Below are 15,765 nucleotides of genomic sequence, written 5' to 3' on the forward strand. Positions count from 1 at the left end.
ATTTCTATTATTTATTCTTCAATCATTCACTTTAATTTTGCCTGTCAGTGGCACTTTGAATATACAACCAGCCAATCTCTCTCTCCCCCGTCTCTCTCGAGTAAGCCCAAAAGCTAACAAAAAACAAAAACACTTTTTTGATTTTTCACCATTTTTTGCCGCCATCAAACCTCCCTCAATCAAATTTCTCTGCAACTCACTATCTTCTTCTCAAATTCAAGAACAGCCCAATCCAAATCCAAATCTATGTACACAAGTTTACATATATTTAAGCTTATGGGCAGTTCCAAGAGCATTTTTAGTTCAATTCAGTTTCACCATTTTCTCTCTCTAAACCAATTTCAAAAACTGAAAAGATCCATCTATGCTCTGCTCTCCTTGTTCTTGCTTCTCCTCTTAGCTTGCCATGTAACTTCCATCTTCTTATTAAACCTACCCCTTACCGCCAAAACCCCTTCAGGCACCTCGCCGGAAAATGCTGCCGGAAAATCAAGAAAATGGGAATACTCAAATTCCGTCAAGCTCACTTCTTTTATGGTTTACGCGATAAAGGAAGAAAACCCAGTTTCGAAATTGCAAAAAGAACCACCCCTTTTGCATAAATCTCGAAATTTGGTGTCTTTGAGTGAAAATCATACGGAAGCTGTATCAAGAACACAAGGAGGAAATGTATGGAATGTGGTCAAGATTTTGAGTGCCAGGAAAAACCCGAAAAGGTTTTCGAATAAAGTGAAGAAGTTTTTTGGTGAAAGATCATGTAAGTTTCGATTTTTCATGACTTGGATTTCTTCATTTGATTCATTTGGTAATAGAGAATTATTTGCAGTAGAGGCTTTGTTTAAGTCACACCCTAATGGCTGTTTGATAATTGTATCGAATTCTTTGGATTCGATTAGAGGAAAACATATTTTGAGGCCTTTTGTGGATAAGGGGTTTTGGGTAACTGCAATTTCACCAGATTTCAGTTATTTATTTGAGAATACTGTGGCTGAATCATGGATAAGTCGGTTGCGTAGGGGAAATATGAATACTGGGGAAATTTCCTTGGGTCAAAACCTTTCGAATTTGCTTAGGCTTGGTTTGTTGTATAAGTTTGGTGGAATTTATATAGACACTGATATTGTAGTTTTGAAAAGTTTTAAGAAGCTAAGAAATGTGATAGGGGCACAAACTATTGATGTTGAAACAAGAAACTGGAGTCGGTTGAATAATGCTGTAATGATTTTTGATAAAGGGCATCCATTGCTGTACAAATTCATTGAAGAGTTTGCACTTACATTTGATGGGAATAAATGGGGTCATAATGGTCCGTACTTGGTTTCTAGGGTTGTGTCAAGGGTTACTGGTAGGCCTGGTTATAATTTTACAGTTCTACCGCCAATAGCATTTTATCCAGTTGATTGGAGTAGGATCGGCGAATTCTTTCAAAGGCGTAGATATGATAGTAATTCGACATGGTTAGATGCTAAGGTGAGGCATATTCATAAACAGAGCTATGCTATGCATCTTTGGAATAAGCAGAGCAGAGGGCTTAAAGTTGAAGAAGGGAGCATCATTAAACAGATTATGTCAGAAAATTGTGTCTTCTGCAATGACATTGTTAGAGTAGAATAGAGATGTCAAACATATGCATCAGCTCATTGCAGCCTCGCAGGTGCTCATGTAAAAAAAATTCAAACCTTTACTGTGTGTGCTTATGAATCCACTCAATTCATTGCACGAGTAGTCTAAAACCAAATTGTACATTCTCCATTTCTATTAGAAATTTCAGTTAGCTGTTGTTTGAATATTGGACATCTTCTAATTATGTTCCATTTGTACTTTCTTTGAGATCAGACCATTGAAATAGCAATATAAAAAGTTGAGCATATTTGTATTCTATCTGTATGATATGTTGATAATTTGTTCATTCGATGCTGCACGAATTTCTTCCCTTACACTCACTGCTAAGCATGTGTTCTTTACCTGATAGATCACATTAATTAGGAAGTTCCGAGCTCATTTCTATCTTTCTTTATACATTATGGTTAGCGGTAAAAGAATTATCATGTACATGGTATTAGTATGAGGCACGGCATAACTTATAATGCTTTAGCCTTTACGATTGCATATGATGACCTTTAAGTGAGTCTGTTTGGTTTCATCGTACCTTATCCTCTATATCCTGATAGAAGTATCTATCATCATAGTCCTCACCATGGCATGAGAATCTAGACATGATAAACTAGTCAACCAATAACAGAATGATCACTCAGAATTGCAAGTACTAGAATGATTCCACTTCATCTATAGTTTCTGAGTCATCTTGATATCTATAAATTCGTTACTCTACTGGCAATTAAGTGGATATTCAGATCAGGTGGAAGATTGGAACCAACTCCCAGCTCACTTGATATCTATCTGTTTATTAACAATATTACGAGGTAAGGAGCCTGAAGCCCTTACATGAGAGTAGCTGAGATGGCGGAGATGGCAGCGGGCCCTTGTGCCTAGGTTTTCCATCAGTGCACGAGACTTGTTACTTTAAACTGGTGATTGTTGTGATGACTGTATGAACCTACTAACCAAGAATCAGATGCTTCAAGGCCTACAAGAATGTAAGGAAAAGGGAATGTGATCAACTACCAGGTAGTGATGTTTGGTGGGTATAGTATAAAACCTTTATGACTTTTTATTTAATTATTGCAATGCCCTTTAGTGCATGTGCATGTGAAATGTTTCTTCATTCTGCTGAGGAATCAACAGTTGGCAACTTGGCAGGACCGCTTTCTTGTGAATATTTACCAGAAGAATCCTCTGAAATAACATCCTCCATAACCATCCATAACCATTGAACCTCGTATTGAGAAATCTGATCTCGATTTAGAAGGGAGGGGATAGGAGGCCTCCATCCGAGCCCAAAGAAGAATCGGATGAATCAGGTGAAGATAATGTAATAAGATGGGAAGGTCTCATGTTTAAAATGAGTAAAATTGTGTGATTATGAAGAATAGATGGCAGCTAGGACTGCAGATGTTAAGATGGGAAGGTCTCATGTTAAGATGAGTAGAAATGTTAAGATGTTAAGTTCACTCTGTTAATTTCACAGTCTATAGCCAAAAACAAAACTCACAATACTGTACGGAAGACTTATGCAAGACTTATTTCATTATTATTCAATCTTTCTTTCTTTTTTTTTTTTCCACGGAAGTAAAGATTTTATTAACGAATCAAATCTTTACAAGGAACAAAATTAAATTCCGGGTGGACATCTCCCACCCTCCATTTACGATCAGCTATTGAACAGCTGTATCTCGCTAAATAGTGAGCTACTCTATTCGGCATTCGCAGATCGCTTAACAAACCTTAACATAATGTTTTGATTTTTCAAACCTGACAATAGATCTTTGCATTCTTTAATCACTCTCCCTAGATAAGAATGGAATCTTTAATGAGAACATCTAGTAACAGGCCCATCAGATTACACAGTATTTATATCAATGAACCCCAAGCTAATCGCCCAAGGCCCGAGTGTTTCAAATAATAAAAAATACTTTTAATTATTGGCATGCTTTCGCTCTTCTTTCTTCTCTCAGCTTCGCCATTATATCATCATCAACCTCGATTTGAATCCAAGAAATAATAATCACACGCGCAACTATGACGCCAGCTATCCAACACCACGTCTCACCGCGTCGGCGGAATTTATGTTATGTACACTACTACTGTTACTTTTAATAGCGTGGTTACTGAGGTTCAACTCTTTATCAGTTATTGTAATGTCATTCTATATCTGTTGTAAGCTGTTTCTGTATCTCTAATGTGAGAAAAAATTAATGTGAGAAAATATTAAAATTTTGTCTGATTGGAAGTTTTAGAGCCATACAATGTGTGTTCTATCACATTCCATAATCTTGCAATACTTTTACTTTCAACTTAATGCGCTTATTGTGTATATAATTTGGATTGAATTGGATTGAATATAAGAAGCAAAGAATGAAATATAAAAAATTATAAAATAATTTATAAGAAAAAAAGAGAGGACGAGAAATAATGACTGAAAATGAGTTGGAAATGAAGAAGGAAGAAAAACTACGATATTACAATGAAATGAGTATCAGTTTTAAAATATGTGTGTTATATTTTTAATTTAAATAGAAATTAACTAATTAGAAAAATCAAAACTATTATCACTTTCTTAAATCACCCCAATTCAAACGATATATCTCATTTTATTACTTCAAATTTTATTTCATTGACCGTAGTTTCACAATTATATTATATTTTAATTAATATATAATCTAAACCGTTATTTTTGATTTGTTTTGATAGTTGTAAAAATAAACTAGAAATGACCCATTAGCATAGTATTTCGCTATACAGTTTTTGAACAATATTTTTATATATTTTTTTGACCTCATATTTATAGGGAGGCAGCCTAAGTCTTGGATTAAACAGGAAATGAAATGTGTATGATTGTAGTAATGCGGGTTGCATGATATATCATTATATCTTCGTATATAATATAAATTTTAGTTACGATTTGTGGAAAGGTACCCGAATTTGTGTTTGAGTGAAATACCTTTGTCAAAGTATATATCTTAAGAAACTAGAGTAAACTAAATTCTATTTATATATCTATGTTGCAAATTGATAATGTATAATCAAAAAAATTATATAAAGCAAATAAAATGATTATATAAGATCTATAAAAAGATATGGTTGTTAATGTCTCTAAAAATATGGTTGTTAATGTCTCTAAAAATGTCTCTGAAGAGTTATTGACAAATTGGAGTCGGACCATTTTTATGATTCTCTTAAAATATCCATCAAAATTGAGATAAACATGAATTCTAAATAATATTTTTTATAAGAAAATTTTCAGATAAATATTTTCTTAAAATATATTTTCCTATAAAATGTTTTGCATGGAGTATATATATGTCTAGAATTACTTTTCTCTATTTCTCATTATTTCCTGAAAAAAAGTTACAAGAAGTATTCGAGGGAAGTTTTTCGAAAAATATCCCGAAAAGTTTCCAAAAAATTCCCGAGAAAATTTTCTGGAATTTCTTCAAAAGGTTTTTGCCTACAATTTTTTCATATATTTTTCTGAACCATGGAATCCAAAATAAATTCATAACTATATTCAGGTTTAAAAGTGGTTTTTTGTTAGAAGCAAAATTAACTCATTACAAGTTTAATATTCCCTCTGTTAAAGGAATTATCTACAAATATTTAAAATAAAAATAAATCTAACACTTAAAAATATTATAGTAACAATAATTTTTTTCAATATTTTAAAGTGATTAAAGCTAATAACTTAATTTTCTAAAAAAACTAAATATATTTATTTCAACACTAAATAAAAATATGATATTAAATATTATAACTCAAATCCAAACCCTTAACCTGAATTCATTCCAACCCATATAACTCAACAAATCAGACCATTCCTAGTATTTTTGGAATTTTTCTGGAACCAAGCTATTCCTAAAGTTTTTCTAAGTAGTAATAAAATAATTGTTGGTTCAGAAAATAATTACAGAGACTACTAGAACCTGGGATCCCTCACGTTACCTCCGCGGCTACGTAGTTTCATATTATTCTTACGGGTCTCGTTCGATTCACTGAGGGAAAATTCAGTACACTTACGTACCAAGTATCAACTACAAGTTTGCTGGACTTTCTTTATACACTTCTATTTCTACACATTATCGCTTTGTTCTTGTCAAAGATTTTGATCAATCTTCTTAAAATCTAATCATTCATAAAACCTTACCGGTCACGAATTGGCGCACTGAGTCTCGCTACTTTATAATAACTTATATAGATAGTAGGGTTGTTGCAATGTTAGACCTACTTTTTTAGGAAATAATCTTATTTTCAAATTCATTTCTCTTCATATATAATATCTTGTAAATTTCTTGATGAAAAATATCTTTTTAATTGCTAGCATAAGTCACATGAGGTGTTACGATATTCTCCTTGGTCCTTCCATCTTATTTGGTATCATCCCTTTCTTTACTTTCTTTAAAATTGTTCGTAATTACCTAATAATTAATATGATACATGATATGTTAAACATGTCAGATTGATTCAAAAAATTACAAGAATAATAAATATTACTGATAATATATAATATATTTATTTATTATAGTTTAATTGGACAAGAAAAACGTGATAAGAGAAGTTTATGATTACTTAGTAGGGTCGCGCTCATAGAACCAATGTTAAAAATTGAAGGAGAGAACTATTAAAATTCTGCTGTAGAATCCTATATTTTACATAGATTTTTAAAGTCTATTATATGTATATATATTCTTCATCTTCAGAAGTAATTTCAAAATATAATACATAAATAAAGTATTTTTTTATATAAAAGTGTGCTGCAAAATCCCAACTAATAATAAAAAAATTTTGGATTCACTGTCTAATCGTTCCTCTCTTAACATGACCCTTGCATAGTACTGTGTATATCTTCTCAAATGATTTAGAGAAACAAACATTTTAGCTTATGAAATCAATAATTTCATGGCTAGCCGTAATTTTCTGCTCCTAAATTCGATGCGTCCCACTAGGCGACATTAACTCTGAAACCAAAGAATGATCATCATTATCCTCGAAATATGATATTGTATCAAGTGGAGAGCAACATTAGCTTTAATTCTGAACATGTTCGGAAACGACTAGAGCTCTAAGTTCCAAGCCTCAGATAATCTTGCTAGATTCGTCTTTAGCGTAGCCTAATACGATGTAAATGTATTCTAAGTGTTGATTTATCTAACGTGTCCTAGATGTAAATGTAAATCGTAGCACTTTTCGTGTTTTTATTATTTATTTATTTTTAGTTGACTAAAAGAAATGGTGAAAGTTGAATATTCAACTTAGTTCCGTTAAGAAGATGTATATAAAATTATGTAAGTTGGTAAGATTGGTATGAAATAGCAACGACAGATGGATACCACCGCACGAGTTTTGAGTTTGACGAAGAGGATAATTTTGTTTAATCAAATTTTCCAATCTTCAAACCAGGCGTTCACATATATAATCACTCAAATTTAGGAAATCTGGATCTATCAAGTCTCAGAGTGGAGTAGTTTTAAATAATGCTACTTATAACGTTCTCTACTGGTGTGTTGGTGCATGCACGCATAAGTAGTTGTCGTACTTTTGTTTTTAGAATGATTATATATAAAATATATGTTGCAGTTCAGCAAGCTAATGACGATGATCCTTCAAAAAAAAAAAAAAAAAACGCTAATGACGATGAGAAAGGTAATAATATAATTGAATTGCTATCTTTGTGGGTTTGGTTTCACCAAACCACCACATGTTGTCACGGGATGTATTATTGGAGCGACTTGATAGGTTTCTCTTGCATGAAAATTGCAAAATACGGCTATTCCCACCGGTTTCAACATGTTCTTAACATTTTTTATGATATTTAAACATGAAAAAATTATATATATAAAATGATGAAATAATTAATTTAAAATAATATGGACATACACATTTATTTAGTGAACTTAAAACATAAGTTCCCTCGCTTAGGGGTGTGCATTCGGTTAACCGAAACCGAAACCGAATTTTTTTTCGGTTAACCGAAACCGAATTTCAATAAAAAACTCTACCGAAAACCGAACCGAATTAAATTCGGTTTTTAACCGAACCGAAATTTAAATTTCGGTTAATACCGAAAACCGAAATTATTAACCGAAAATTTCAAAAAATATCCAAAAAGTGAAAATTATAAAAATAATCTGAAATAAACATCAAGCTAATTGAGTCTCTGAGAGTCTGAGACTGAGTCACCAATTTGCGATTGAAGACAGCAGACCAGAGAGTAGTTAAATGCTTGTTACATTCCTAGTTGATAGAAAAATGATGGCACGCAAAGAAACAATACCAGAAATCGATTCAAGAATATACTGGATACATGGAGGCTGGACACTGAAATACATCAGTGTGTTTGAAGCTTTGAGCAGTAGCCAGCAGGGAGGGGTATTTAGGTTTAGGTGATATATACTCTTAGTAGTTAGTAGATACACACTTATAAATTATAAGAATATGTATATTATTAACTGAAAATACTATTTTTTTTTCATAAAATATATAAAATTCGGTTAACCATTCGGTTTTCGGTTAACCGAGGTTTAAAAACCGAATAACCGAATAACCGAAATATCAAAATTTGGCTACCGAAAACCGAACCGAAATTTAAAATTCGGTTAACCGAACCGAAATTATTTCGGTTATTCGGTTCGGTTTTCGGTTAACCGAACCGAATGCACACCCCTACCCTCGCTCACCGAAAGTCTATTCCCTATTATTCAAAGATCAAACCCTTTGGACAAACCATACTTGATTTTCATCAAACTAACTAAAATGATAAGAATCGATATTAATCATCCCTCCATCCCATTTTAAGTGTCCTATTTGACTTTTGAATAGTTAAATTGATCAAATTTTAACTGAGATTTACACAAATAATATAAGTTTTAATAGTGAAAAAAATTATGTCATTATAAAATACATGCAATATACTATAAAATGTAATTTTTAGTTTTTTAAAATAATAACGAATTTGTTTTTTATGCTTGGTCAAAAATTGATCAATTTGACCGCTGAAAGTTAAAACAGGACACTTAAAATGGGATGAAGGGAGTATAAGAGGGAATGTAGCTTATAAGCTTTGTACTCAGTACATGCAACTTTCATTGTAGATAAATATAACTTCATAAATACCTAATTAGTGGTCGTCGCTGCGCACTTTCAACTTTTGTGTTATAATATTGCACGTCTCGCTTAAAAGTACGTACATTAAGATATGATGTTAGAGCCGCCTTCATATACTATGCCAGGAGGGAGGGTGCCACTTGTATCATATTCAAGATTATCCCCCTGCTGCTGCTTCCATAATTCATTGTACTAATCAGTGATATAAATATTAAATTAGTAAATATAAATATATTATCAGCTAAAATAAAATGACTTGTTGACAAAGAGCTTAAGTTTCTCACGTGGGTGATTGTACATTTGACAATTGACATTATTTAACGTTTCAAACTTTTGGTGGTAACTTGGAACAACCCTCCCTTCGTGCTGAAAAGTCTTGACCACCTTTGCATTATATAAACACTCCTCTCCACCCTCATATTTTATACCCGAAACCATCACATAAATGGCTTCTTTGTCTCTTCCAACTTCCACCACCACCGCCACCACGGCCTACTCATCTCCCTCCTCCCCTTTTCTTGCTAAACCATCTCAGATCACCGTCACCAAAAGGTCATCTCAAGGCCTCAAATTCACATGCAAAGCCGCAAATGGTGATAAAAACTCCGAAGACAACTCAAGAAAGGAGCAATATAATGCTACTAGGTTCGATAGGAGAGATTTGCTTATTGGCTTAGGTGGACTCTATGGAGCTACAAGCCTTGGCTCTAATCCTTCCGCATTCGCTTCTCCTATCAAGGCCCCGGATCTCGCAAAATGTGGGGAGGCTGATCTGCCAGCCGGGGCAGCTCACACCAACTGTTGCCCTCCCTTTTCGGGCACTGTACTGGACTACAAACTCCCCGTACCACCAAAGACTCTGCGTGTTAGGCCCGCAGCACATTTGGCTGATAAGGCCTACGAGGCTAAGTTCAAGAGAGCTCTGGAGCTCATGAAAGCACTGCCTGACTCTGATCCTCGAAGTTTCACTCAACAAGCTAATATACATTGTGCTTATTGCGATGGAGCTTATGAACAAGTAGGCTTTCCTGAGCTAGATATCCAAGTTCATAACTCCTGGCTGTTCTTCCCATTTCACAGATGGTACTTGTACTTTTTCGAGAGAATCTTGGGGAGCCTGATCGATGATCCTACATTCGCAATCCCTTTCTGGAACTGGGATGCGAAAGAAGGAATGCCAATGCCTTCGATGTACACTGACCGGAGCTCTCCCCTATATGACCAATTTCGCGATGCCAAACACTCAACTAGCGGATTCATGGTTGATCTTGATTATAATGGAAGGGATGAGAATATTACTAAAGAGCAGCAGCTGAATCAAAATCTGACTATCATGTACAGGCAAATGGTCTCGGGCTCCAAATCAGCAAGCTTGTTTCTAGGAAGTCCAATAAGGGCCGGTGAGTCCGAACAAGGGGGTGGTAACTTCGAGAGCACGCCGCATGGTCCGGTTCATATATGGTCCGGAGACAGGACTCAACCGAATCTCGAAAACATGGGTAATTTCTACTCTGCCGGTCGAGATCCCATGTTTTATGCACATCATTCTAATTGTGATCGAATGTGGAGCGTATGGAAGACACTAGGCGGAAAGAGAAGGGATTACACTGACAAAGATTGGCTGGATTCTGAGTTCGTGTTCTACGACGAAAAGGCTCAGTTAGTAAGAGTAAAAGTGGGAGATTGCTTGGATAGCAAGAAACTGGGATATGTATATCAGGATGTTCCGCTTGCATGGACAGGAAGTCGGCCCACACCGCGGCTCAAGAGAGTGCTGAACAAGCTTAAGAAAAGTGACGTGGCCAATGCGGCTGAATTTCCTATGGTTAAGGATGTTTTTCCTATCAAGCTCGACAAAGTAGTGAAGGTTTTGGTTCACAGGCCGAAGAAAAACAGAAGCAAAAAGGAGAAAGAAAACGAGGAGGAGATTCTGGTGATTGAAGGTATTGAAGTGGAGAGGGATGCTTTCGTGAAGTTTGATGTGTTTATTAATGACGAGGATGAGGCTGCAAGCGCCGCGGATAAGACTGAGTTTGCTGGAAGCTTTGTGAATGTGCCACACAAACATAAGCATGGGAAGAACATAAAGACAAGGTTGAGGTTGGCTTTAACTGATTTGTTGGAAGATCTGGGAGCTGAGGATGATGATAATGTGTTGGTCACTTTGGTGCCTAAACCTGGAAGTACTGGTTTTGTTAACATCAAAAGTCTGAAGATTGTGCTTGATGATTGATGAGTTGATTCAGGGGCCGTTTGGGTGAGTTTATAATAAGTGCTTCTTATTTAAAATAAATAAGTGGAATAGAAATTAGAAGCAAGATAGAAATAAGTAGAAGTCCTGGAACAAAAGGTAGCATTCTTAGCTTTTTATAAGTGATTTTTAACTTTTTATTAAGCTACATATAATTGGTCCGTCATTTATTGAATATATCATACTCCCTCCGTCTCAATTTATAGGTCCACTTTGGGAAAAAATTTTGTCCCAAAACACTTGTCCCTCTCTTTTTTCAATACAAATTTATCTACATATTAATTGTGATTTTTTTGAAACTCAACATTATTCTCATTTTTCAATGCACTATATCCCTATATTTATTGTGATTTTTTTGAAACTCAACTATATTCTCATTTATCAATGCACTAATTAATGATACATGATATAAGATTCCATCCAACCAACTTTTTTCTTAATATGCGTGTTTATTCCAAAATGGACCTATAAATTGAGACGGAGGGAGTATTATAGTATCATTTAAATGTTTGATTCAATCAGATATCAACCAATAAGCTGTCTAATAGTGAGGTGCAAGTCCAAAATTCTAGAGGCAGTTAGACCATACGGAAAAAAATATTGATAGTATTGGTTTTCTTATGACGTGCTCACGACCACATGCTAAGTACGGAAATTTTTGTGTTGAAATCATTTTGATTGACTCCTATTTCTTAATAATGGTGGACCCCCTGCATATACATCAACCATATCAATTAAAATAATTAAATACAAAAATTTTCGCGCAGCATGTGCTCATGGGCGCACAAATGGACAACCCGTTTATGTATGAGTAACAATCACCTATTAACCAGTGCTATCATATATGACATTCTGTGTTGTATTCTACTAGCATGTTTGAGAGAGCTAGAGAGCTAAGTTGAATATGAGCACTTTTGTCATTGCTTCTTGTTGCCTTCTTTCTAGACACTAATATAAAAACTAATGTTCCTCAATCATTTTTAAATAATAATATAAACTGTGGTTATCGGTGAGAATCATTGGGAAACGTGAAAACCAATATGACTTTTTATACTTAGTTTTATATTCATACATAATATTTGTTTTATATAAATGTAACTAAAAGAGAGAAGATTGGAGGCAAATTAATATTATATTCATAAATAAAAAACTAAGAGGCTCTTTAATTAAAAGAGAAGAGAGAGTCTTACTTTTTAAATTTAGAGTTAAAAGAGGAGACTTGTATCCTAGATCTGCCGTTAACTTTAACTGTTTGAGATAACTGTTTGAGAGGTAACAATGTGTATATTAGTTTCTAACAGCTACTTTACCCCCATGTGACCCCTTAAAAATTATGTATTATATTTTGAAATTATTTCTGAACACACACAACGATATAAAAAAAATTTAAAATAATTTTTAAAATATGTATTTAGATTTAGAATCTGAAAATTTATTTTTTTGACATAAACGATGTAACTTATTTTAAAAATGTTAAAACAAATACATATTTTAAAAATTATTTTAATTTTTTTTTATATCGTTGTATGTGTTCAGAAATAATTTTAAAATATAATACATAAACTTTGAGTGGTCACAGGGATAAAGTAGCTGTTGGAAACCAATATACACACTGTAATCTCTCAAACAGTTAAAGTTAACGGCAGATTTGGACGGAATAGTGACGAGGGGTTATAACTTGCACAGGAATGTTAAGTGTAGGATGCATATTGCCACGTTTTAAAGTTCAGGTACTAAATTGTGTTTGGAGCCAGGGTTATAAAGTATATTTAACTCATTAAAGTGTTTGAAAAAAATAGAATTCAAGAAATAAAAATTAAAAATCTTTTTACACCAAAAATATGAATAAGTGCTTCAAACTTAAAACTCTGAAACGAATAAAAGGTTTAAACTTAAAACTCTGGAAGCCTCCAAAACACCCACGTATATAGTGGGTGTTTGTTTGAGACTTATAAGTCCAGCTTCTGGATTATAAGTTATGAGCACTTATTCATACCGTTTGTGTAATAAGTCAAGAAGCACTTATAAAAAGCTAGGAATGCTAGCTTCTGTTTCAGGGCTTCTACTTATTTCCCAAACACTTTAATCACTTATAAGTCTTATCCTGCTTCTAACTTCTACTCCACTTATTTATTTTAAGCAAGAAGGACTTATTTTAAGCTCACCCAAACGACCCCATAGATTGATGTGATGATAAAAAGTCAGATGCACGGACCAGGGACCGAGGGAAAGCTACTTACATCCAGCCGAACTCGAACTAAGTTACCAGATCGAATGAGCACGATTGGATAGCGCGGTGGTTAAAGGCTTATTCTCTATTGGCCCAGGTTCTGGGTTCGACTCTGGCTCACTTCGAGATTGTCTGAGAACAAATACTCAATTGTAAGGCTTATAAGCCATATTAGTAAAAAAAAAAAAAAAAAGTTACCAGATCGAATGTGTGATGTTGGGGTAAACAGAGGTACAGAGTAACTGGCTATTGCAGTCACTTATTTGTGAGAGGGGGATTCAAAATTGGAAATTGGCCCGATAGCTAGCACAAAAGTTAGGGTTCACAAGGCCTTAATTGATCCAATGAAGAAGAAGAAGGTGAGGCTATCAGGCTTTTTCCAGGCTCAGCTCCGGAAGCTTAAGGGCTCATTTGTTTTGAACTTAATGGAGCTGAATGGGTGCCAGCTTACCGATTAATGTAAGTTAAGTTTGTTTGGCTATCATTTTTAACATCCTGAATCATTCATATATTGCTGACTCGCTCATTCTAAAATTCGTGAAAGAATCATTCGGCGGCATGCATATCCCACTCTATGTCAATTTTCAACTGTGAATCTTATAAACTTTCTATATTTTATTTGTTTGCTACATTTGATATATATATATATGTTAAAATATTCCAATTTTTATTTGTAATCAACTGAAAATAATATAATCTTTCAAAAAAAATTAAAAAATATATAATAATAATCAATAAAATTTTCAACTTTATAATTATTTTTGAATAATAATATGTGTAATATTTTTTTATACATGCTTAAATAAGTTTTCTTCTTATTAAAAATCAAGTGATATATATTTCATTCAAATTTGGATAAAAAAATTTTATTAACAAATTATCATATTTATAATATATTATTCAGATTTTTCAAAATTTATTCACCAAACAATATTATTCATTCAGAATTCAGACGATTGATTCATTAAGATCATTCAGATATATTAATCATTTAGTTCAGATTTGTCAAATGACCCCTAAGTCCTAAAGGTAAGTTAACCTCCAACACATCTCTTCACAATCAAATTTCGAATAAGATTAGTACTAGTGGTAATACTAATACTACTACTTGTCAAATTTCGAAAAACAAGATGAGTCAGATAACCTTGTTTCAAAACCGTTTTCCGATTCTTGAAAAACACAGCAGTATACCTGAAAGTATGCGGAGTATTAACGACTTACCTGACGAATTGCTAGCAGAAATTCTCAAACTGCTTCCTGTAAAATATATCTTGCGGTGCAGGGGCGTCCAGAAGTCGTGGTATTATCTCGTAGGATCGGAGATGTTTATCTCACTTCAGTTAAATTATCAGAAGATTCGTAATGATCATTATCCTAAATATCTGTTTTTCGAGAATTCCTATACGGATGTGTTAACACTACGGTATGATGATGTGCAATGTGAAGAATACTGCAGGCCAAAATATCCTCCGGGATTGACTGACAAGTCTGCCTGGCGTGCAGTATCGTATGGTTTAATCTGTGTGTCAACTATGATTTTTGAGTTTCATGAATCTACTAAGGAAATATATCTGTGGAATCCTCTTGTTGAAAAATACAAAACTCTTCCAGATTCTCCTCTTTTAAATATAGAGACTCGGTGGAACACTTTAGCTTTTGGGTTTGTACCAGAAATTAATGATTATGTTGTGGTACATGTTGTCAAACCTCGTTTGCATTTGGGACGCGGTGAACCTGACCCCCACTCGGTCATCATTGCTGTTTATAGCCTCAACACTAATTCCTGGAAGAAAATATGCCATGATAAGGTTTTTGTTCGTCACATTAACTGGTTTGACGTTGTTTTCATTAATGGTGCCGCATTTTGGGCCGGGATTAAATGGGACAGGCGCAAAATAATTTTGTGCTACGATACCAAGACCGAAAAACTTCGTGAAATCTCATTGCCTTCATATAGTCCCGGTGATCACATTATTCACACTATTCATCAACTTGGTCAATCTATTGCTTACTTTGTCTGGGACAAACGATATGATTATTTTGATATGTGGGTATTAAAATTCTATTCCATAGATGAATTTTCTTGGGAGAAGAAGATGAGTATTCGTCCAAATAAAGATATTCGTGTGGAAGTCATGGGTGTAAGGAACAATGGTGAACCAATTCTTGCAAGATCATTTAACTTGATTACATATAATCTTGATAACCACATGGCAAAGAATTTCGTTGATTCATGGGATAGTTGGACTCCTTATCCATATTATGAGGAAGACTTTGCACCACCCTTTTTCATTAGGCCTTTTGTGGAGAGTCTCGTCTTACTTAATATTGATTGAAGTGATAGAACAAAATATCGAGTTGGAAGCTTTCTTAGAGAATATGGATTCCCATGGAAAATAACTTATGAATGTTGTGGGTTATGTTTTCAGTTTGTTTGATAAATTCTATTATTGTAGGCTCCGGGTTTGCTATTGTGTTAGTTTTGTGAGTGACTAATAGTTACTCTTATTACAAAGGTTATCAAAATTTATTCCAAGTTTTTTTGTTCTGTTATTGATCAACAATT

At 34.0% G+C, this 15,765-nt stretch overlaps 3 protein-coding genes across 3 annotated transcripts; all 3 read left to right on the forward strand.

Moving 5' to 3' along the window:
* Positions 1 to 35: 35 nt before the first annotated feature.
* LOC108206582 (uncharacterized) lies at positions 36 to 1,881 on the forward strand. Its single transcript, XM_017376928.2, has one exon. It carries the CDS (start codon positions 247 to 249, stop codon positions 1,612 to 1,614), a length of 1,368 nt encoding a protein of 455 aa, XP_017232417.1. The 5' UTR covers positions 36 to 246; the 3' UTR covers positions 1,615 to 1,881.
* A 7,207-nt stretch (positions 1,882 to 9,088) lies between these two features.
* LOC108206527 (polyphenol oxidase, chloroplastic-like) lies at positions 9,089 to 11,168 on the forward strand. Its single transcript, XM_017376857.2, has one exon. It carries the CDS (start codon positions 9,164 to 9,166, stop codon positions 10,949 to 10,951), a length of 1,788 nt encoding a protein of 595 aa, XP_017232346.1. The 5' UTR covers positions 9,089 to 9,163; the 3' UTR covers positions 10,952 to 11,168.
* Positions 11,169 to 14,329: 3,161 nt separating this feature from the next.
* Positions 14,330 to 15,535, forward strand: LOC108207793 (putative F-box protein At5g62660). Its single transcript, XM_017378223.1, has one exon. The coding sequence runs from the start codon at positions 14,330 to 14,332 to the stop codon at positions 15,533 to 15,535; it is 1,206 nt and encodes a 401-aa protein (XP_017233712.1).
* The last annotated feature ends 230 nt before the right edge of the window (positions 15,536 to 15,765 follow it).

This window comes from Daucus carota, chromosome 2 (assembly GCF_001625215.2).
Source record: "Daucus carota subsp. sativus chromosome 2, DH1 v3.0, whole genome shotgun sequence".
Classification (NCBI taxonomy): domain Eukaryota; kingdom Viridiplantae; phylum Streptophyta; class Magnoliopsida; order Apiales; family Apiaceae; genus Daucus; species Daucus carota.

Bases quoted from the DNA above. Each gene is read 5' to 3' on its own strand.
- LOC108206582 (XM_017376928.2), top strand. From the start codon at position 247: ATGTACACAAGTTTACATATATTTAAGCTTATGGGCAGTTCCAAGAGC.
- LOC108206527 (XM_017376857.2), top strand. From the start codon at position 9,164: ATGGCTTCTTTGTCTCTTCCAACTTCCACCACCACCGCCACCACGGCC.
- LOC108207793 (XM_017378223.1), top strand. From the start codon at position 14,330: ATGAGTCAGATAACCTTGTTTCAAAACCGTTTTCCGATTCTTGAAAAA.